The sequence below is a fragment of the Solea solea genome, chromosome 3 (genome assembly GCF_958295425.1).
Source record: "Solea solea chromosome 3, fSolSol10.1, whole genome shotgun sequence".
NCBI classification, from domain to species: Eukaryota; Metazoa; Chordata; class Actinopteri; order Pleuronectiformes; family Soleidae; genus Solea; species Solea solea.
Window position 1 is genome coordinate 14,047,704 of NC_081136.1, and position 22,381 is coordinate 14,070,084.

General features: G+C 42.3%; 3 protein-coding genes and 1 non-coding gene across 8 annotated transcripts in view; all 4 read right to left on the reverse strand.

The window, feature by feature from the left end:
- The window catches only part of rgs12a (regulator of G protein signaling 12a), a 42,246-nt gene extending 40,652 nt beyond the window's left edge, over positions 1-1,594 (reverse strand). Inside the window, exon 1 of one of the 3 annotated variants that reach the window (XM_058624165.1) lies at positions 1,191-1,594. The gene's annotated coding sequence lies outside the window, so the exon portion shown is untranslated. Of the gene's footprint in view, positions 1-613; positions 811-1,190 lie in introns of those variants that run through there. The other 2 variants (XM_058624167.1, XM_058624164.1) reach the window with 2 other exon arrangements.
- Positions 1,595-2,099: 505 nt separating this feature from the next.
- Positions 2,100-5,540, reverse strand: msantd1 (Myb/SANT-like DNA-binding domain containing 1). 2 transcript variants are annotated; one of them, XM_058624171.1, is made up of 4 exons: positions 4,781-5,540; positions 4,399-4,692; positions 3,484-3,587; positions 3,147-3,293 (listed from the first exon to the last, which is right to left on the reverse strand). In XM_058624171.1, exons 1-4 carry the CDS (start codon positions 5,032-5,034, stop codon positions 3,241-3,243), a joined length of 705 nt encoding a protein of 234 aa, XP_058480154.1. In that variant the 5' UTR covers positions 5,035-5,540; the 3' UTR covers positions 3,147-3,240. The 2 variants fall into 2 exon arrangements, with proteins under 2 accessions (XP_058480153.1, XP_058480154.1); XM_058624170.1 differs by lacking the exon at positions 3,484-3,587 and having other exon boundaries at positions 2,100-3,293; positions 4,781-5,390.
- Positions 5,541-7,148: 1,608 nt separating this feature from the next.
- dtx4a (deltex 4, E3 ubiquitin ligase a) lies at positions 7,149-22,092 on the reverse strand. 2 transcript variants are annotated; one of them, XM_058626135.1, is made up of 9 exons: positions 21,876-22,092; positions 20,980-21,194; positions 17,317-18,502; positions 11,772-11,833; positions 11,451-11,612; positions 11,291-11,352; positions 10,525-10,845; positions 9,647-9,736; positions 7,149-9,034 (listed from the first exon to the last, which is right to left on the reverse strand). In XM_058626135.1, the coding sequence occupies exons 2-9, from the start codon at positions 21,185-21,187 to the stop codon at positions 8,804-8,806; spliced, it is 2,322 nt and encodes a 773-aa protein (XP_058482118.1). In that variant the 5' UTR covers positions 21,188-21,194; positions 21,876-22,092; the 3' UTR covers positions 7,149-8,803. The 2 variants fall into 2 exon arrangements, with proteins under 2 accessions (XP_058482118.1, XP_058482117.1); XM_058626134.1 differs by lacking the exon at positions 21,876-22,092 and adding an exon at positions 21,507-21,860.
- Positions 22,093-22,287: 195 nt separating this feature from the next.
- trnaa-cgc (transfer RNA alanine (anticodon CGC)) lies at positions 22,288-22,359 on the reverse strand. The gene has a single exon. It is a non-coding gene; the product is annotated as a tRNA-Ala (tRNA).
- Positions 22,360-22,381: the final 22 nt, after the last annotated feature.

Below are 22,381 nucleotides of genomic sequence, written 5' to 3' on the forward strand. Positions count from 1 at the left end.
AAGGTTTGGGAAACAGTTTTAGAGCATTTGGTTGTTGTTGTTCTTTTTTTTTAAAGAATTGCTTAAAACTTTTTAAATGCTTAAAATGTATTTGGTTTAATGAATTGTATTTTCAAAATACAAATACAATAGCAAGTATAATACAAAACGTGGACTAATGAATGTATAACCTAAATCAAATACAATACACCACCAAAAGTAGATATAATAATATATATGTGTACAAGATATACCGATATCATGGCACAAAGAGTCAGGGTTTAGGTGCCTAATTTAATAAGTGAGCAAAGCACTGATATCCATCTTGTTTAGCAATTATACGCATTATAATGACACGCAGCTTTAACACAGTTTGTAAATGACCCCACATCCCCCAAAACAAAGCAGCAGCTGCTACTGCATTTCTCTGTGAGATTAATAGTATCTATCTATCTAAGCTCCCTTCTCACATTTTACAACTTAAACATGTTTTCAACGCCTGACGAAGGCTGCAGGCGGCGCTAATTTGAGTCTTAAACCACAAATAACAACATTAAATCGATAAAGCAATGCTACACTCTTACAACCCAAAGTATCTCCACATTTTAAGTTCTGCTGGAAGTTTTCAAATTACCTTTCCCGGCGGTGAAACCTGCCGCAAAATGGCCGACACCTAGCTTACATCCACGTTGACACTTCTTTTTAAAAGTCCACGTGTTTACATTTTTCAGGCTCTGTTTTTACTTTTGTTCCTGTTTATTCTGCTATTTATTTCCCTGCCGTGATTCAGTTGTAGTCCATATGGCAGCGCCAGCGACAGCACCGCCTCCTTCCATTGACTCACAGCCACAATCACAAAGCGTCTTTCATTGTAACCATGACAGCGTAACGTCTTTGGAGCACGTGACGCAGTCGTCTGGCCAATCACCGCGCCCGCCACGTTCAATATTCAAACAATCCGAGTGACGTTATTGGCTGGTGTCGGTGACAGTCCACTGTCTCTTATTTATGCGCCAAAGTAAATCACATTTAAAAGCCCGAGCGTTTTAATTCACTCTAACTTAAATATACAGCAACTATAATACAAAATACACGCTGAAGTAATACTGGACACGTGGCACGAAAAAAAAAACACGTTGCATGTGGAGAAAAATCCCCAACACATAAGTGGTAAATTAACATAAAATACAAAAACAAAGTATACATCTTACCAGAATGACTTCAAAGTTACAGCTGTGTCCTTCAGTGACCGTATATGCATCTCCAGTGTTATCTGCACTGGCGCAGCACCACCTTACACTGTGTACACACTCAGGCTGTACCTGTCTGGTCAAAGGGCTGCAACGGTTGCTCACTATTAAGTCACGTGGCCGTGTGACACACGTGCTGTCAACAAATATGCGGAAAACGTGGGAATAAATGAAAGTCTATTTATGGATCATGTCATGTGTGGCATGCTGCTTAACAGGTCTGATTTTACAGGTCATCTCAATTCAATTCGTCATAGTCAAAATGAACACTCTTACATGTGGATTGCTGCAAATAAACTGTGATGCATAATTGTGACTTAGAATATAGATATATCAAATTCTGCATAGCACATTTCCTATACAGATGATATTTGTAATGACAAACCCCATATATATAAATGAGAAAAGTGATGCAATTTGTCCCAAGGAGAATACAGTTGTGGATATCTGAAATGTTAATTTTGACTAGGAAGCAATTCATTACAGATATCTGATCCAGACTAGCTATTAAATGTTAGAACAGTATTCCATGTGTCACATGACAATTGGATTTTTCCAGACAATTACAACTGATTGCATTTTATTGATCATTGGTGTGAGTTCAACATCCCATAACAGGTTGCATATAGTATCATTTGATGTATTCATCATGGAAAAACTGTTGCATTTTGTTTTCCATGAGGTGGTGTTTTGCATGGGGTTGGTGTTGTGTGCAGTGGAACCAAATTAATCCCCAGTTTCTCCAAATCCTCTTAAAATAGGCAGGAAAGCAACGACCATAACATTTCAGCTCTATCGTCTCCTCGCCTTCTGTGTATTTTGCATGTCAACATTTACCACGCAGAGACAACCATGCTGGCTGACAGAGGGGAAAATTACAGTCGAGCACATGAAGCCATGAGCCAGAGTTGTTTTATTTAGCAGGAGACCAAATAAGTACATGTCATCTTTATATCATGTTATAAAGAAAAGAAATCTAAGTGTTGCTTGCTGTCTCTGTCTTGACATTTACTTTTGTCACATCCTGAAAGCACAATGCTACTCACCGTCAAATACTATATAAATGACTATCCACAGTACGACTACTGTGCAGGCAGACGACAAACCTGTGTCGTTACAGTGACGCGTACTGTAATCTAAGTTGCTGGATTTAAAAGGAAGCCGATAATTGTCCTTCACCTTGATTCTTCTTTTTTGTGCACTAATTATTTTAAATTTTAACACTGAACTGTAAGAGGCATTTGTGGCAGAGCTACATGGATATGATATTGTATCTTCAAGGTTGGACTCAGTTGTCTCCTCTGTGGGAGAGAGACAGTATTTTTTTCATTACTAGTGACAAAAATGACGTTTTTGAGAGCTGTACAATGTCCCTTTGCAAAAAAGAAACATGATGCTATTTGCTGATAACCCCTAACCTGGGGTGGGGAGAACCTTCATAACATATAACATTCATAACAGATTTCCATATTTTGGCATCAAACATTTCACATCTTGTAATTTTCCTGGTGTGGTAGGAGTAACAAGATAAGTCAGTTTTTGCTATGCTACTGTCGCCACTGTGTTTTTAAGTCAGTAAAAACTATCAACAAAGAAGATCTGCTACAAGTGTCCTTAAAAACACTGGAGGTCATGAACTGACATCACAACAGCACAACTGTACCTCGCTGTTCAATGCTAATCAGAAATCAAAAATAAACTGACTTCATTTTTGTGTCAAAGAGGTTATAGGTGACACCCGACGATACGATCTCTCTCATCAAACATACACCTCACGGCTTCCCTGTGTCTTTGGCCCCACTCTGAGCCCATGTTGTCGACGTGGCTGACGGGAGCTGGATCATCTTCTCCAGAATGTTCATCATTCGCTCCTGCAGCTGCAGACACTGGACCTGGAGGAGGTTCTGTTGATGCAGGGATCGGCGGACCTCCCTGCACGTCTCCTCTATGGCTCGGTTTGACCTCTTTTGCTGCTGTAGCATGGCCTGCATTGTCCGCAGCTTCTTCTTCTTCAAAGACAGATGCTTGTTGGCAAACCTCTTCCTCGCAGACACAGGATGGGAGCTGAAGAACAGAGAAGGGGCAGATGTAATTGCCTTAAAAGCTCATTTTCTCATTCTCACGTACGGTCCTTTCTGAAGTTTGCAATGAGTAACATATTTCTACGGTGGCCGACAAGGGGCAAACGCACAGCAACGACCCAAAACATATGCAGGAGGAGAAACAAGCTCCGTGTAGCACATACATTACTCACAAAGCCGCAGGTCTGAGTGAGTTAATTCGAGAAAACAGCAAGCATGTGTCCTGCCTCCTGCATGCTCGGACCAGACGCCACAACTTCCAGAAATGTTCCTATTCCTGTTGTGAACATGTCAGGACCTGTCAGAATTCTTTGTTTGTGAACGGCAAACTCCAGAAAATGTCCAAACCCAAGTCTTTCTGGACATTTAGACTCGTTTGGATGAGAATCTTTGTCTAATAACAACTCAGGTGGGGATTAAAGCAGCAAGCCTGAATTAAAAAGTAAGTAACACCTACAGTTATTTAGTCTTCAAGAGGAAGGAAGCAGAGAATTCCAGTTGTGTTAAAAGGTAATTAGCCTAAAAAGAGCTGGATAGTGTGTTTTGGCTGTGGGCGAATTGGCTAAACTACATTTAATGAATAATAGATGGTGGCTTGAAAAGCTTAGAAAAGGGTATTTTGTTTGTTGATGTCAGTATTTCTATCAGAAATATTTGAGAAGAACTAAAACGAAACAAAAATGAACAAATTTGGTCCAAACAATCTGTTTCTTCTCTAACTAGGTCATCATTTTTGTAAAAAAAATGAATCTGTCAAACATTTCCTGAATTAGTCAGTTGTCCAGAAAATGCCAGGAAACGTTGAAACGATGATGTTCTCAAACGTACAAAACAAAGGTTTTGTACATTTAGTTGTAAGTTGTAAGAAGCTGAAAAATCAGAGCTTGTCTTTAAAAACACTTAACAGATTGATTGATTGATTGATTGATTGATTGATTGATTATCAAAATGAAATCAATCAATTTTGTGACTTGTTTCAGCCCTATATCTGTTTAAATTACTCTCTTAATTGTGCAGCACCAAATAAGCTCATCTTAGCCTGTGTGTGTGTGTGTGTGTTGAGGCACAAACTAAGTAATTGTTATTACCTGGAGCCTTGTGTGTTGTCACTGTCAGAGCTCAAAGAGTCCAGCTCTTGCTTTATCTCCATCTCATCTGAGGAGCCAGTATACTCTGGCAGGAATCCCATCATCCCCTCCTCTGAGGTGGGAATCAGGTTGTCTGCAGAGTGGGAGGAAGTTGAAGGCCCTGCACCCGGGGCCTGGAACTCCAGTGTGTTCACTCGCTCGTTCTCCAGCGGCTTGGTGAGGATCTTGTCGATGGCTTTATAGTATGGCCAGTCCGGCAATTCACCACTTTCACCAACTGTTGATTTCAGTCGCCTGTAAAAAAAAACATAGGAACAAAAAGGAATTTTTAATTGTCATGCAACAGCTGGATTTGTGAGTCACTGAGACCTGGTGCACTTGCCTGTACTGGAAAGACATGTTTGTGATTTTCATCTTGATCTCCTCTTTGAACCGCTGCTCTCCGGTCAGCTGGAAAAACCTCTGGGACATCTTCTCGTAAACCTTGGCGTTCCTCTTACTCACTTTCAGTTCGTTGTGGTGTTCCTCCCACACATAGAGGAGGGCTTTCATTTCACCGTCAGTCCAGTTCGGGGCCCGCCTGTGTTTCTCACTGTGGCCTGGCAGTAGGTAGCTGAAAGCGTCGTCTGTTGCCATGTTTGAAATGGTTCTCTTGGCCTGTGCTGGCTGTGGTTGCAGAAGGAGGATCTTTAGAGGTTGGATTTGAAAGTCTTTTACTGTGCTAAGAGCTGTGTGAGGTGGGGAAACGTGCAAGACAGCACACACACTCCTGCCTGTGCCCTTCCCCTTAGTCTAGCTGAAAGAGGACTCAAAATGGGGCCTAAGGCAGGAGAAGAATCCGGTTAAAAGCTTTTAGTGGTGCATGATGTCAGCATGACATCAAGTTGCCTTGGCAACGGTGAGGGTGGCCCTTCATTTTCCCTCCCCTTTGCTCTAACCACTCCCGCCTGCACTCCTTTCCCCTTCATTCTCCTCCACTGGCAGCACAAAAAGCTTTTAGTTGAAAGGCAGCAGTGTGAGCGCTCCAGACTGCTGGCAGTTTTGAAATATGAGCTCAGGGAGGAGGGAGAAAAAAAAAAAGAGAGAGCTGAGACTACGGGTATGTGTTACCTTGGCAACAACACACTAGAGTTATAGTCAGCCACATTGCGCCGTTTAAAAGCTTTTAATAATAGACAAGTCGTTTTTGATCAGGGGAGAGGCTTGCTTGCTTTGTCTGGCATGAAGTAGAAGAGAAGGAAATCCTTCCGCCTAAAATGTGAGCAAAAGGCTTTCACTGGAAAGCTGGGAAACACAGACAAAATGGCAACATGTGGTGATCAACTACAGGTTTTTAGAATGCAATATGTTGACTGTTGTAATCAGCGTTCTATTCATAGCTGAGGATGGGAGACAATGGATCTCCGCATGAGGGGTTTCTCTCACCAGTTAAAACCCCTCCCCCATTCAGGTCTCAGCGAGGCACATATCTCCGTCCACCCCCACCTCTACTCTAGCACCCTAATCTACCATTATATGAGCATTTTCCTCCTCCCTTTTCCGCCCTCCCTCGTTCTCACTCCCTCCCCTTGCTGGTCTTTTACACAAATGCGCACGCAGTAAAACCCTTTCTTTCTCTGCAGCGTCTCTGCTGCATTGTCTCTCCATATTTATTTATTTTTTTGCAGCCTCGGACGAGCAGTAAAGATTCTGCAGCAACACGGCGAGCGAGCCTCGCTTCGTCTTTGTTAGTGCCACGAGCTGATGTCACTGACAGCCTGGCTTAACTGTGTTCTGCCCTGATTAGATCCTTGACCCATCTGCTCCTCAGTAACCTGACAGCCAGACGGTGTGTATGTTCATAACGCAAATGAGCAGCTTTAACCAATCCATCACATCTGTCACTTAAGACAAACGGCGAACACCCACTGTTGCAGCAATAGAGAAGTGAATGAAAGTTAATGTGAAAGGCTTTTTGTATTTTTCTTTTTTTTTTTTTGCCTTCAGCTGCCAGTTTAACAGCCTTTGCCTCCAACAGTGAAGAAATGTGATAATGTGATAATGAGCAATTTCACATAAATAGACCTATTATTATAATAAGTCTTAAATGCTTAAATGTAGACAAATAACAATCTTATTTTACTCAGTATTATAAATACTGGGTACATCTAATTCTATTTATCTCTGTAAATGTGTTCATTCATTAAAGTAAAGGTAATCCAGACTACTAATCCAGGAGCCAGACTAATCTACAGATGAAGTGGTCATGCTGCTCTTATGTGCACATGTAGAAGTCAGTAGTGTTAAGTCAGTGAATACATCTAAAATAACTATATGACAAAACTTAACAGGATTTTTTGAATCAAGGTGTACTATCATCTTAACTTAATTATTCTAGTTAAGCATTTGCAGTGTAAACTAAATCACTTCATTACGGTCTCAGTAAAACAAATGTGAAAATATAAATAAAATCTCTGCAACATGTCTCAAGGAGGCATATTGCTATGACTACATTATTTGTCCTTTACAGTATTCTGGTAACGTACTATAGCCTTATTTATCTGATGATGACACAATACACAAGCACAGACAAGAAAAATCCGATTTGAACAGCGAATTGTGAGATATAATTAACACCAGTTTTCAATTCCTGTGCATTTCAGAAAAGAAAATCATGGAAAAGTCAGTCAAAGAGAAAATTGTACTCATATTTATGTCATGTGCCAAAGCAAATGTACAGTAGCTATGAGTCATTGCAGATGTAACATGAGTGTTATATTCAGAAAATAGTACATGCTCCTTAAAAAGTGACAAAATACATACATATTTCTGCTTCATTCAGTCTGCTAATGTCTGCTATTAACACTGTCTGAGTGATTACCATTCTCTTGTTTTGGGACACAGCGGCTGCTTAAAATGGCACGTCATTCAAGTCAACCCTAAAATAAAGAGTAAATCAGGACAAAAAAAAAAGAAAAGTTCCAGTTGGTTTGAACCTTAGAAAAATGTTTAATGCAAATTTGTGCACATAAAACACAAACATACAGTACAGTGCATATACATAAAGTATAAAGTATAAATGCTTTTAATGTTGGCCTACATTAGTATGTCAACACATACTGTTGTACATCTCATCTTATAAACCGGCCTGCAGCAGACCCCAATGCAAACTGACCCAATGCAAACTGACCCGGCCACTTTGGCCAAAGCTGCGTCCATGACAAGAGATAGTCTTTTGCACCTGCTGATGGAAAAAACACTGAATATGACAAAAATAACTAATGTTCACATTTTGTACTGTGATTGCAACATTTGAGGCCGGTGTGTGTGTGTGTGTGTGTAACACAAAAATAATACAGCAGATATGAGTTGTTTGTTTCCTCTCTGTGCAAATCTACGCTGGGGCTGGAGGGTCAGTCTAAGCTTTTTTGAGGAGGCGGGGCGGGGATTTACTATCAGTCCTAACATCAATGCAGATACAAAACTGAAAGCTATTCATTGTGCCAGTGCTCTGATGGCAGAACAGTTAAGGAATGTCAGTTTGTGAGACAATTAAATACAAAATACTGAAAATTATTATTATTGGGGTTTTTTGTGTGTTTTTTTTTTTTTTTTTTTTAAAGAAAGGGGCTGGTGAAGGGCAAATAAAGTGTCGGGCAATCTCAGTTACACCAGCACACCATATAAAATCAAAATATAAAAACATGTTAGAATGGAATTGATATGATGTAATATATCAAGTATTCATAATATACAATAATCGAAGTTACAAAGCAAACATAAAAAGGAATGTAGTTCTGTAAAAGTACCACTAGAGGTCAGCAAATGTCCATGCTCAGATATCCAGTTATACACTTTAAATATGTATCTGCTGTGAGAACTTGTTTCTGATTGTGCACTAACACTTAAAAAAAAACACAGAACCCACATTTTGACTTCATAATAACCTCATTTCAACTCCACGCAGCAGCAGCAGCAGCAGCAGCAGCAGCAGCAGTGATAAACACTCCAGTTCGGCAAAACTGACTTAGTTACATTCTTGATATGAAGCCTCACAGTAGAAATGACAGTTGTTTATTCATCTAACACTGACTCAAACGTGCACAGTGGCCTCAAAAGTCTCACGGAATAACATCTGTGATCTTGACACCGTTACTGTGAAAAGGAAAAAAAAAAAAGATTCCCGCTGTTTTGAAAACTGACTCATGCAGTCACAGGATCCTGTTGATACTATTTCTGTAAAGGTGCCATGAAGAGTTTTGTTTTTCTTCAGCCGTTTTTCCTTCTCTGGTGGTAAAAGTTTCTCTCCGTCTGTTAAGTCAGATCTTGAAAATAATGAACTTTCCCACCTCCAGGTTTCTTTCCAGCATTGTGTGTTTACAGACTCCAGTGTGGTTTCTCGTGTCCTAAGTGTCTTGAATTGGGTTCAGTCTCTGGGTAGACACTCCTCCTCTGTGATGCCCTGAGCCTTGAGCTCCTCCAGGACATTGTCCAAGTGTCCAGGGTCAGGATACCCATGGCCAGTCAGGTTTGAGCCAAACTCTGTCTTGTGGTGCACCTCGTTCCAGATGACTGTGTCGGACTCGCCGGTGGTGCTGGACGTGCCTACAGAGAAAATGAGCCGGCGGTCCCACGCTACCAGAAGCAGCCTCAGAACCTGGATGAAGACATTAGGAAAGAAAATGTCATCACATAATCGTGTCATTTAGTCTTTATGCTTTCAAGCTGTAGCGGGTAACCTCATACAAACATGTCTGTTTCATTCAAACCATTGTTGGCATAATGGCGCGCTTCCATTATAAAGTTCTGGCACGTCATATTCCATTACTATAGTACCTCGTCATCGCATGGCTGCACGAAACTGCCGTGACGTCCGTTTTTTTTAGAATCTTTTGAATCAGTTAATTTAAAAGAGTAGTTCAGTACTTCCTGCATGTCACTGAACTGAAATACAGCTGAACACGTTGTGATTCGGGTCACGATTGCCAGCTTTCGGCAGCGCTGTCGCTAAATTTACCATTTACCTCTGTTAAATATTGAGAATTAAGAAATGACCTCGCTGAAATGGTCTTTTAAGTCTTTTAAACTGATCTACAATTTGGCATTGTTCAGTTTCACCAGAGCTGAGCTGAGTTGAGTCGGTCTGAGTCGTGCTAGAACTGTATAATGGAAAAGTCCCTTTAGTGCATTCAATGCAATCAGTGTTTTGGCAACAAAAATTACACACTGGAGCTTCAAACCAGAAAAGGGGAGACGTTTGCTCATTTACCTTGCGTCCCTTTTCGCTATCAGGGAGGTAGCAGTGTCTGGGGAAACCACGAGCGGTGAAGGGTTTGCCTGGATTTGGGTGCTCTGGCCCCTAAAGAGATCAGAACAAAGTTAATCATCCAAAGCAAAATACTAAAAAACAAAATATTGTGACATTTTTGCAGCAAGTGTTGGGCAGTTACAGGTTACTCAGTGATATATTGTGTGCATAATACATATATACACCTCATGTGATTATTTTTACCTAGTAAAAGGAATGTAAGGAATTGCAATTTACAAAACAGCAATAACAGCAAATTAAAACTAAACAGTGACCTGGGCCTCTTTAAATCCCAGCTTAAAACACATTTATTCAGAATGGCTTTTAATAACCAGAAGTGTGGTGACACTTTTTTATTTTTATCCTTTTCACTTTTTCACAGGTATTTTCATGCTTTGGTTTATGTTTCATGAATTTGTTTTTATGCTGTGTGTGTCTGTAATGCTTTTATTTTGTAAAGCACTTTGGTCACCTGTGGGTTGTTGCAAGGGGCTATAGAAATAGGAAAGTAGCATTACATTACCTTGTGACAACAATACATTATTGTTATAATTATTATTATTATTTCATGTACTGGATTTATACTGACAGTGACAGACAAGTGTGTGTATGTGTGTGTGTGTGAGAGAGAGATCTTTCCAGCTGCAGGTTTTTGGTGACTTTCTGTTGCAAACATGTTTCTTTAATGTAATAATCTCTTATATTTTGTATTTGTAATATATCTTAGAACTACTTTTGACACCAAGTAATAAGTAAAGAAATAGTATAGCGCAATATGTAATAAGAAACGTATTACACTTCCTGAGTAACAGCCACAGAGATGATTGGCTTCAGTTTACCTGGATGCCAGGAGGGATGTTGTAAATGATGCGGATGGTTTTGCAGTCAGGGTGGCCGGGCAGCGAGTGGGGGATGACATGATACTCCATCTTGCCTGGGGGCTGGTTGCCGGTCTTGACTCCATAAATGGTCTTGCAGGTGGGACACTGAAGGCTGCCGTCCTTGTTGCCGTTGTTGTACATGGCAACGAGGCACTGGAGGTGGTACTGGTGGCCACACTGTGCCAGGCGGCCCACCGACTCAGCGCGGGAGATGCCGCCCACGCCGGGACCCTTGTAGCCCGACGGTCCTGCCAGGGCCTCCATACAGATGGTGCAGTCCTGCAGAGGGTAGATCATTTCAAGTCTGATTTTAAAAACCCTTTTGGTCTTTAGTTTTTCTTTTTCTGATGTTTTGTTTTCCCCTAAATCCTTGTTTTAAAGAAAATTAAGCATCTTGTTTGAGATAAAGCTGCTTGTTCAAGTGGCCTGTGCAGACAAAATCCTAATACCAAAGATGATGTGATTAATTTTCCTTGGTTTGGTCTTTGTGAACAGAGACGATGTAACAGCTGAGGAAGCGTTTGTGTGTATACAGAGGAGGTGCAGGGGCGGACGGGGACAAGAGGTGTTTATCTAGCCATTCTACAACCTGCTTGCAGCTGTCTTTACCACCGCAATGTTGACATAAAATAAAGTGTGGGAATATAATGCAGGACCACAGCTCTGTATTAGTGTTTAGACCTCATCACAATATTGTCTGAACTCATCAGAAAGAAGAACTGACCTCTTCAGGGGGATTACGGACTTTCTGCAGGTAACGCTTCACCACTTCCTCTGGGGTCTTGCCTAAGAGATGAAGAAACACAAATGATTTCAATTATTCTGAACAAAACGCACATTCAGCCAAAAGCGAACTTCACCCACTTCATTCTTACTGGACCCACCTTTTCTGGCCTGTTTCTTGGTCGTCTTACGGCAGCAGTGGCCCAGACCGGGCACAGGCTTGATGTCGCTCTTGCTGACCGGTGGCGGGTGAAGCACCAGCTTGGGCGGACGGGTCAGGCACACAGGGAGTCCTGCTGCGCTCATCAGGATGCCTGTAATACCTGTATACAACCAGAAGAGGGTGGATGTGAGACATGCTGTGTGGTGGCTTACTCATTGAATGATAAGTGATCTATCAAGGAAATAGCTGTGTATTTATTGACTATTTGTTATGATGTTTTGTTTTAAAAATAACAAGAGAAGTGTTTCCTGATATTTACCTGCCAGTGCAGGATGCACAGGGCTGGATCCATTCAGGTTCTTCACTGGAACTGTTGGCACACTGAAAAACACAAACACACACACAAAACACATTTACTTACAACTTGATGACTTGCTAAAAGAACACAAACACAGCCTAAACTGAAGGTGTGAGTATTTAATGAGTCACCTGAAAAAGAGACACATATGGCCAGAGCATACAATCACCAACCTTTTAATTAAGTACAGCCTGCTGAAGTTTAAACTGAGCAACAGAATGTGTAAGAAAGGTGATTTTAGTGAACACGGTAAGGTTGTTGGTGCCACACAGGCAGAAACTGCAGCTCTTTTGGGATTTTTGCACACAACCCTCTCTGGGGTTTACAGAGAACGGGCCAAAAAAAGAGAAAATATGCAGTAAGCAGCAGTTTCCTAGGCACCAAATGCCTTTTTGATGCCAGAGGTCAGAGGCAAATGACCAGACTGGCTCAAGATGATAAAAAAAAAAAGGCACAAGTAACTCCATCTGAGCTACAGCAGCAGAAGACCACTCCTGACTCTTTATTAGATGTCCTCTGTACTTAATAAAGTGGCCAGCAGGGGTATGCTAGTGTCTAGTTCACCACTTGTCAGCGGATTAAGGAGCTTTTGACGAGTCATGTAAAGAAACCGATGCGGCTCGTCATTACCTGACATACTGACCTTATCAGACGGGCTTTCTGCTATATAGGGCTTGAGTTTAGGATTACAGCACATGACAAATTAGGCATTTTGCTGTACATTCTAAGTTACCTTAGAATGTACAGCAAAATACCTAATTTGTCATGTGCTGTTTGATTAATGGTGTAATGTTGGTTAATGATTTTAATACATTAAGACAAGACCATTACAGTATTTTCAACTCAAAATGTCATGTCCAATTAAAACACCTTTGATTAAATGCAGAAACACGGCCATAATGTCCATTTTTTTGTGTAATTGAAAATAGAAATAAAAAGGTGAGGCTTAAATGTGTCAAAAGAGTCTGATGAACTTCTAGACATGACAAAAAAGGTGGAGGGATATTCTTATTTGGCAAAAATGTCCACATCTCCAGCCACCAACATACATGAAACACATCACAGTGCCAATGCAAGTGTTCGGTCACAGGTGTGTACTTACGGTCTGCCAACTTGAATAATAGTCATCTTTCCTTCTCGAAAAAAAACCCCAAGAGTTAAAATATTCCAGCAACAATATGAATTTGTCAGACTACTCGTCTGTTTGCATTTGTTTCTCTAATCGATCCTTCAGTCGTATATGTATCTCCGTCTCCTTGTCTCCCTCTCTCGTCCTCTGCTTCTGTGCTGGTGTCAGGTCTCCCTCCTCTTTTATAGGACTAATCTACCTGTTTCCATCTGCTGACTAAACTCTGATTGTAGGCCACAGATTCATCACGGCAGGGATTACCCGCCAGTTGCTACGTCACAGAGCCGGGGCTGCCACAAGGCTGAAAAAACTAAGTGTATGAGAGTACGATATGTCAGTAGAATAAAGGCAAGGCTCGTTATATCTGCAGATCTCAGACCAAAACATTTAAAAAAGGACATTTTGAGTTTTGTGTATGGCCAGAGAAACGCTCTTTTTCTATCATTACCACAACCACACTTAGTATTCCATATTCTCTATATATTTGATTCTTTAATTGTTGTATTATTGTAAACATGTGGTGTATGGTTCTTATATTCTAGTCTTTTATATCTTATTATATTGACCTACTTTGAATTTTTCTCTGTTATGTTTTAACGTTTGTTTAGTTGAGTTCCTGAAAAGTGCTGCTGTCACACAAGAGTTTTTCCAGTTTTGGGTACATAACTAATTATAAATATTTTTTGGAATAGTTTGTTTTACTTTTATTGTTTTTGTTTGCTCTTTAAAGAGTGTGCAGCATTTATTTTTTGTCTTTATTCTGATCTATTAACATCATGGATAATCATAACACAAGACAACCTACATACATACGTTTCATTTCTTGAATTGTTTTTTTTTTTTTACTTTTGGATTGTAATTTCTTCAAATAATAAGATAAACATGAAGACATTTAAATGTTTCAAGGATTAGGCTTCAGTTTACTGGAAGCTAAAGGACATGAATGACCAGTATTGTTTTATCTCTCACAGAATAAATGATGCAACAGTGACCCAAAAAACAATTATTAGTGTGCTGTACTGATCCTTTACTCAATCTAATTATACTTCCCTTCATTTTACGATACTCGTTTGTTTACCAACATTAATGGAACAAACTGTGGGATTAAGTCCCACATATTCCAGTCACTAAATGCCAAGCAGACTAGGCCAAACCTGAATAAGCCGATTGATGTCTGTGTGACGACCACGTAAACATGAGCAATGTAGTATAGAGGTTAAAGGAAGGCAGGGGGAAAAAGAGAGAAAGGCTGGGAGTCAAGAGGAGTGTCGGTCAGTCACGTTTCTTTGATCCCGGCTAATCTGGTGGCATTAGAGCAGCCTCCATCTGCAGCGCTGGATGATGATGATGGTGGTGGAGACACACAAGGTGCAACATATGGCGACGTTCACACACTTTGCAGATACAAACGAAATCAAGTCGTATAAGAGAAAGAGGTGAACCCGATTAGAACATGGGTCACGTAGACATGAAACCCACTTCAGCGAGAAGAGGAGGGAGAACAACAACAGGTGTGAGACCAAAGATGACTCTCTCGTCACTGTGATAATCAGTGAACCTTCAGAGTTGAACTCTTCACTTTGAAACCATCTGCTCCATTTCATTGCAGGCCAACTTCCTCAACATGGGAAGAAAACACTGTGACATCCAAACCATATGAAAACCTATTTGTGTATCAGTCTGACTCTTTAGGCCAGCAGGGGGCGCTTGTGCTGGTTGCAAAAATATTTTATTTTGAATGGAAGTCGATGGGAAAATTCAACTTTTTAATTTATAATGTCAGGAAGTGTTTTCTGAGTTCATGAGGAAAATACGACTATGGTGTGCACCAGCTATGATCCCACTTGGGAAAACAGAAACTTGTCCCTGTTTTTAGTATTGGGTCCTTCTGTTTGTCACTAATTGCTGTATTGTATGTCTTTCAAAAACAGGTCTCTCTTGTGAATGAGATGTGATTATCTGAATCAGCATTTCCTAAAGAAGTATTTACTGTATGTGATAAAATTAGCACTTGGTTGCATCACTATCCATGTGGTGCCATGACTGAAATTGGGGATAAGGCGGTGAGGTGATGACAGCAGGGGAACTAAGTGGAGCTTGCACTAAGAACAGGATGAAGGGGAGAGGAAGGACGAGGGGCGGAAAGGTGAGCGGAGAACCCTGTGCTAACGGGATCAGAGAGAACTGAGACGTTGTAGGTGTTGGTGCAGCAGCATGTGTGACCATCTGCTGGATGAAAGAGCACTCTCACCTGATATGTTCACAGACCAGGTCAGTCACACAGCTCAGATTACTGCAGCAGGATTACTAAGCATGTGCTGTCTGGTATTAATGTGAGGATTAGCTGCTGGTACAGGCCTCTTTCTTTTTTTTTCTCTCTTCTTTTACTAATGTAGGGATTAGGAAAGTTGATATGTTCACATGGAAGTGACTCAGCAGTACAGGCAGCCACATTCATTAAAAGCAGGATCTTTAGCAACGCATGATACATTGCTTTCATTAAGTGCTTCGACATTTTTGTCCAGCATAAGAAAGACTTTTAAATCGTGATGGGGAAAAATAGTTGCTATAAAATGAGGAGCTATAATTGGAATATGATGAAATCTAAAGGCTAACATTTGTAACGTGCTCACTAAAGGACGCCGCTGGCTGAAAGACGGAGAGTTATGATACAATGATGAAACAGCAGCTGCGTCCCTGTTCACTGAACTGCAAACAGCACCCTCTGGTGATGGCACCTGCAGACTGTGACTTCCTTTACTTACTAACATGCACTGAAGCAGCTGGCACGGATAAAAAAAAGAAAAGAAAAAAAAGGCACCTGAATGCTGAGATGCTGAACAACGAGAGAATAAAATATGTGTAGGAAAGCTATGATCACATGCTATATGCACTGGATATTTGCCATATAAAGAAAACAAAAATAATTAACTTGTTAAAAACAGAATAAGAACATCTAGTTTTTCTCTTTAAATTCAATAAAAGACTGGATAAAAGACTTTTCCTATTTCGTTAAAAACGGTTTAGGTTTGTGTAGTTTCAATGACATATGCTAATGTTTATGGAGGACTAGTGCTGAAGAAAACACTGTAATCAATACAATATGAAAACCTATTTTTGTATCCGTCTCACTCTTTCTCATGTGTTGTTTTCATCACAAACACACTCTGGCCAACACTTCGAGAGATCACACATTTCCAGACTGCAATTTTCAAACCTCTTCCTTGACGTCAGAACAATGTACAAAAAATGTCGTGACAAAGAGTTGTCACGCCAAGACGAGCACTGAGGGAAAATATTAGACATATGTTCACAGAAGTCACAATCCAGATGTGGTGCAGACGTGATCTGGTGGGTGAAACTGGAACCCTTTAAATCAGTGAAGCTTTCTGAAATCTTTGGCCCACATTGGTTTCTACGCCCTTGAGTTGGAAGTGCTTTCCAGACATTTCCAGAATCCACAGGTTCCCTGTTGTTTGGTGGAATAACATTAAAGCCATCGTGAAGTTGCTGCATGACAAATGCCCGGAATGTGTGCAAAACTTGGCAGATTCTCTATGAATGCTATTCATTGTTTTTCCATTGAAAAGGACAAGCCTGGCAGAATTTGTCACAAAGCTAAAAAATGCTAATGAGCACTGATGTCAAACACAGTGTAATGAGGCCGTGAAACCAATGAGAAATTCCTGTCTCAGATGATTTTACTGTCGCCCTTAAGAAGGCCTCACTTTGTTTTAGATACAGTAAAAACCAATATGTGATGAGATCACTTGGGATATTTTAACAATTGTCTATTTAAGGTCTCAAATCAGTTTGAAATACAATAATAAAAAATAATTTTGTCCATTCAAAATACAGAAAAGATTATTTTCTATATACATTTGATCTTGATACTCACTGATAAGGTCTTCCAAATTATTCCCAATATTCTGCCTATTTAAAGGTACAGTGCAAAACTTTTGATGATTTTTGTTGTTGATGATGTTTTTATTCTGCCTCCCTTTAGTCTCTGTCAAGCAAAACTATCAGACCTGACTGATACACCAAACACCTCTGAACTTTTCATAGGTGTTTCTTTGTGTTTACAGTCATATTCCAACCTGTTTTCAGCCGTCTCACATAACTAGTGGAATATTGCTGTTGCCAAACAAATCACTCCCTGTGTGCAGCACAGAAGGACATAAGATCTAGACACTGAAATAATGAGAAACACGTGGAACTTAATCAGCACTGTATGATCTCAATCGACAATGTTTGAATGTCACAGACATTTGTTTATATGTAAAAGTTACACTCTGTAGTTTTATCATTGTGAGACTGAGCACGAGAGGATATTTTGAGCAAAACCACATGTGACTGCTGTGGTCATCTACTCACCCAGAGGCAATAAGGGCACGTGACTGAGCCATGGCAATGCGCTGCAGTGCAGGCCGACTCAGCCCAGCCAGGCTGGACCGAGGTGGCAGAGGCGCCGCGCAGGCAGCCGCACCGGACGAAGACACTGGACCCAGGACACGGGCCGAAGGCGAGGGCGTGCAGGTGGAGGCCACTGTGGAGATGAGAGGGGGGCCCGGAGGGCACACTGCAGAGGCCGAACAGGAAATGGAGAGGGGGGCTGATGAGGAGTTGGAGGGGTGAGGGTTAGAGGTGGCGACCGATGAGGACGACGTGAGCGGTGCTGGAGGCGGCGGTGGTGGGGGGAGAGGTGGAGGAGGGGGGCGGGTGGAGGAGATGGAGAGGGCTGCAGTAGCTGAGCCGAGGAGGGACAGAGAGTGAGTGAAGCCGCCACCAAAGCCAAAGCTGGCACTGCTAACGCCGCTGCCTCCAACGATGCTCACACCTCCTGCACCACCCATCCCACTGACACTATAGCCACCTGTTGCCCCAACTATAGACGTCCTGTTTGGGGACAGTGATCGTGACAGGGTAGGTGGCCGAGGGAGAGTCAGTGAATACGAGCCTCCAGGAGCAGGGTGACTGCTGATTTTGGGACTTGGTGGTTTGGTCTGTGGCGGTCTTCGACCCAGGGTGTGAGCAGTTGACATGGTGCCCGCTTTGACACTCAGCACCAACATACACTGCTGACAGGCGCATGGCTGTCCCAGAGAGGTGATGGCTGAAGCAGGGAGCGCTCCACTGGGGTATGCACTTCCATTTCCAGTCCCACTGTTGCTCATCCTGAGCCCCATGCCCACTCCAGACACATCCACACCAAGCAGTCCTGCATTGCTGGGCACTGACGCGGGCCCCCAGGCATGGTGGGACTTAGGCAAGGGCCCGGACACCAGCGGGTACGCCAGGTCAGAGCGGCGCTGGATGCGCCGGCAGCGTTGTGTCTGCCCGTTGATTTGGGTCATGCTTTCGAAGTCAATGAGGTAGCAGAAACCCAGCGGCGCCAGGTCCAGCCAGGGCTGCTGACGATCTCGTGCTGCCTGGATGGCAATGCCCACGTCCGTGTCGTATGCCGTCCAACTGCCAGTGTCGTTCTCCCACTCCCACAACCAGCCCTGGCCTGGCGCTGAAGTGGGGTCGTAGAAGCTACGTCGTACCGGTCGAAGGGTACCTGAGGCAGTGGGTCAGACGGTGACAACATAAGCAAAGGTTTAATGCACATTATTAACATTTGTCTTCAGTGAGCTGATACAACTAAGTAGGACTGTTCACATCAAGCATTACAATTCCTCCTGGATGTGTCTCATATCCACACAAGAATAAATGCGACAAAGCAGATGTGTCTGAGCGCGCGTCAATGTGTGTGTACGTCCTTGTGATGACAAAGAGAGAAAAAGAAGCTCGAGTAAATCAAAGCTCTACTTGCGCGACTGCAACACGAAATAATATTTTAACCATTCGAAGAAAGACATCACACAGTGATGAGTGGCGGTGGCTACAAATCAGTCAGACCTGTACTTGACGTGACCTGCACATAATCAAATCAGTCATGAGGATGTTAATATGAGGTGTGAATAGCCAGAGTGATGTTGTGTATATCAACTGACATTTCTACACATAAGACTCTTACTCTAAATGCAAAGTTGGAAGCACTGAGCCTGTTTGCTTGTTGGAACATAAGATGTCATGATGATGAGAGATAGATGAGGATGAGGTAGAGTGACTGGACTATTATTTTGTGGACAAGTAGATTACAACCTTAACAAATTCAACATGTCTGTGTTTGCTTGCTAAGGATTTGGGCAAACAGGTTGCCCCTGGTAACAGCACACGCTGTTCTGGTTTGTGATTGGCTGGCAGCCTTGATTCTACCCAAAGCTGGCTGTGTTTGCTTTCCCAGGCTGCCCAGAGAAACTCCACAGAGTCCTCGTACTTTAAAGCCTCCCCATATTGAATTCTTTCTTTAGGACGAGTACACGTTTAAAAAAAATAAACTTTGGTAAGCTTGATGTTACAAGAAGAGGGTTTTTTTTCAGAACACTTTCACTTCAGATTCCTCCCATGTTTTATCTGCAGCTATGACGGGTTTTGTAAAATGAAAAAGAAACAGACTAAAATAGCCACCCAAGATAAACGTTGACATCTTTTAATGGTCCTTTTTTTTAACCCCTTTGTGGTTGTTTTAGCCCCAGAAATATTAACAGCCAACTTGACCTCTCAAGCCCATTCCTGAGCCTATGGATGGTTCAGAAAACTGTCCATAAAGGGGCAATTTTTAACACTCATCGGCTTTTCATCCGCACAGGATGCTTGCCACAGTTTGCCACATTTAACAAGACAGCGGGGGAATTAATTTGCAAAATCTGTTCCCATCAACCCTAACTTGTCAATGATCTCAGAGTCGTGAAATTCCTCCCCCTCCTCATCTCTGTCTCCTATTTAGACAGGGGCACCCTGTCTACCTCCCACATTTCCCACATTAGAAAACAAACTACACAAAGGCTTTTGTCAGCCTGCAGTGAGATAGAATGGCGATGTTGGGGTCTCTGCCAAAGTTAGACAACTGACAGTAGTTCCCTGCTTTACTGCCCTGCCTGCTTCCATTTCACAAAGCCTTGACTTGTGATCAATCATGTCTTATGTCCATTTACCGGGACACTACAGTACTTGATGACGGCTTATGAAATGGAAATGAAGACGTAAAATGTTTACAGTGTATATAACTGGACACTTGAGCTGCTAATGAGTCCTACTTGTCTCTCACACTTGAATGTCTTTGTAGTTCAGGGACATATTGCATTGTCTCTGAAACAGCTGAACAGGTTATGATTTGGCTCACAATTGCCGGCTGTGCTGTCCCCAAATACACCAGACTCTTCTGTTAAATATTGAGATTTTAGAAATGTCCTTGTTAGATGTTGGAGATTAATGGATGTTTTCAGGATTTTAAAGTATTTCGAACCGATCTACATTTCGACATTGTTTGGTTTGATTCTGGTGTCATGACTCCACCAAATCAGTGACCAGTCCATCTGCTCAGCTTGCTTGGAACCTACAGGTACTAAAAAAAAAGCACCAGGTACCAGATACTATCGCTAATGGAAAAGGAAAAAAACAGTCAAGTCGTGCTACAACTGTATAATGGAAAAGCACCATAAACTGCACTGAACTGCCCTAAGTGTGTCTGTGCTGCTGTCACCTGTTGCTATCCACCAGGCTAATTACATTTACCTACATGCATGGCTGTCACTGTTCTTTGTTCATGTGCTGTATTTACATTGTGTGCATGCATTTTCTCCTGTTTTTTTTTTAATTATTCTAATTAGTGTTTTTAACTATATACAGCACAAGTTGCATGCGCTTAATTATAAATGTGGCATGTATTTGGTATTGCAATAAGGTGTGCTGAATGATGTTTCTATTAAACCTTGCTGATGTTCACCTTGTAAATTCCATTCTGCTTTCAAGATTACGGTTTCACATCTGTGCGGCGACCACAGGTGAAACGCAGCCTCTGGCACGTTCACAAAACTGTTTATCCATGTGCACGGTGCCCGCTCAGCTAAACCAATGGATACATAAAAAAAATAAAAAAGGGCCTCCAGCTCAGGCCCTGGCTCTTCGCATGCAGCCTCTGCTCCTGCTCACCTGTGTCTTGTCGGAACTGGTGCATGGAATGCAGATCGATGATGTAGGGCGAGAGGCGAGAGTCCACCTGACCGAGGACAACACTACCACACCGCGGGTCGCTCCGGATGACTGCCTCGATGTGATGACAGACAGCCGGGCTGTAGGGCCGCCAGCGTCCGTGCTCGTTCAGCCATTCCCATACCACAACAGCGGACGCTAGTAACATCCTACTCCTGCAATGGCGAGGAAAACAAACACACGAAATGACTCATATTCTGGCAGGAATGAACGAAAAACGGTGCGCCTTCACAGATGCTCTTGCTGCCGCTCCGCCGTGCATCCCTGCGCACAGCGGCGCTGCATCCATCTTGGGCAGTTTGCAACCCAGATGTGGCTCCTATCTGAGATTATGAATACACACACACACACACACACACACATATATATATATATATATATATATATATATATATATATATATATATATATATATATATATGTATGCACACACATATTACAGAGATGACACTACATGCAAACTGTACCTTCCATGTTTGTAGTTTCGGATACGCAGCAATTAGTTAGGTCCTTTAATCGCACGGCGCGGATGGAGAGAGCGTTTCTAAGGCGCAGAAAGCCTCGCAGGAGGATGGTTGCATTTTACTCCCTTTTATGCAGATGAGTGACGTTCGCTGAAATCATTTCTCCGGCTCACAGTCAAGTTAGGGTGAGAGGAGAAAATGCAACTTGGATGCTCAGAGGGTGGTGCGGCACTCGTAAAGTAGGTTACTGTCACGGATCCGGCTTTGCAGACGGAATGCATGCGATTTTACACGCAAAAAATCGCATGCAAAAATCTGTGTGTGCGTGTGTGTGTGTGCGTGTGCGTGAGGAAGGGTCGGATGAATATGTACCTGCTGCTCCAGCGTCTCCAGTCAAATAAATCTCAGCTCAGGAAAACAGCCAGCTTGCTTTATAATGATCCATCGGTCACAGCGAGGAGAACGTGTAACAGCCCTGAAGTGAAATCCAGACTTGCATGTGATGCAACTGGTTTAATGTCTCTGCCTCGCCGCTCTCTCTCTCTCTGTCTCTCTCTCTCTTACTTCTAATTAGTTCTTCCACATGATGTAGGTCCGCTGGCTCACACAGCTGAACGACGCAAAGAGAAAATGTTTGACACTCGCGTGCACGAACACTCCCACGCCGTCGGCCTCCAACATCCAATCAGATTCAAGCAAGTGCTCTCGTGTCACGTACGCTTTGTTGACTTTATGCAGTGTGTTGAAATGTAAATTGCTCCACGGCACAACAAAACATGTATAGTGGAGATGCCGGGGATCGAACCCGGGGCCTCGTACTTGCGAAGCACGCGCTCTACCACTGAGCTACATCCCCGATGAGCCTGTGAAGTCATCGC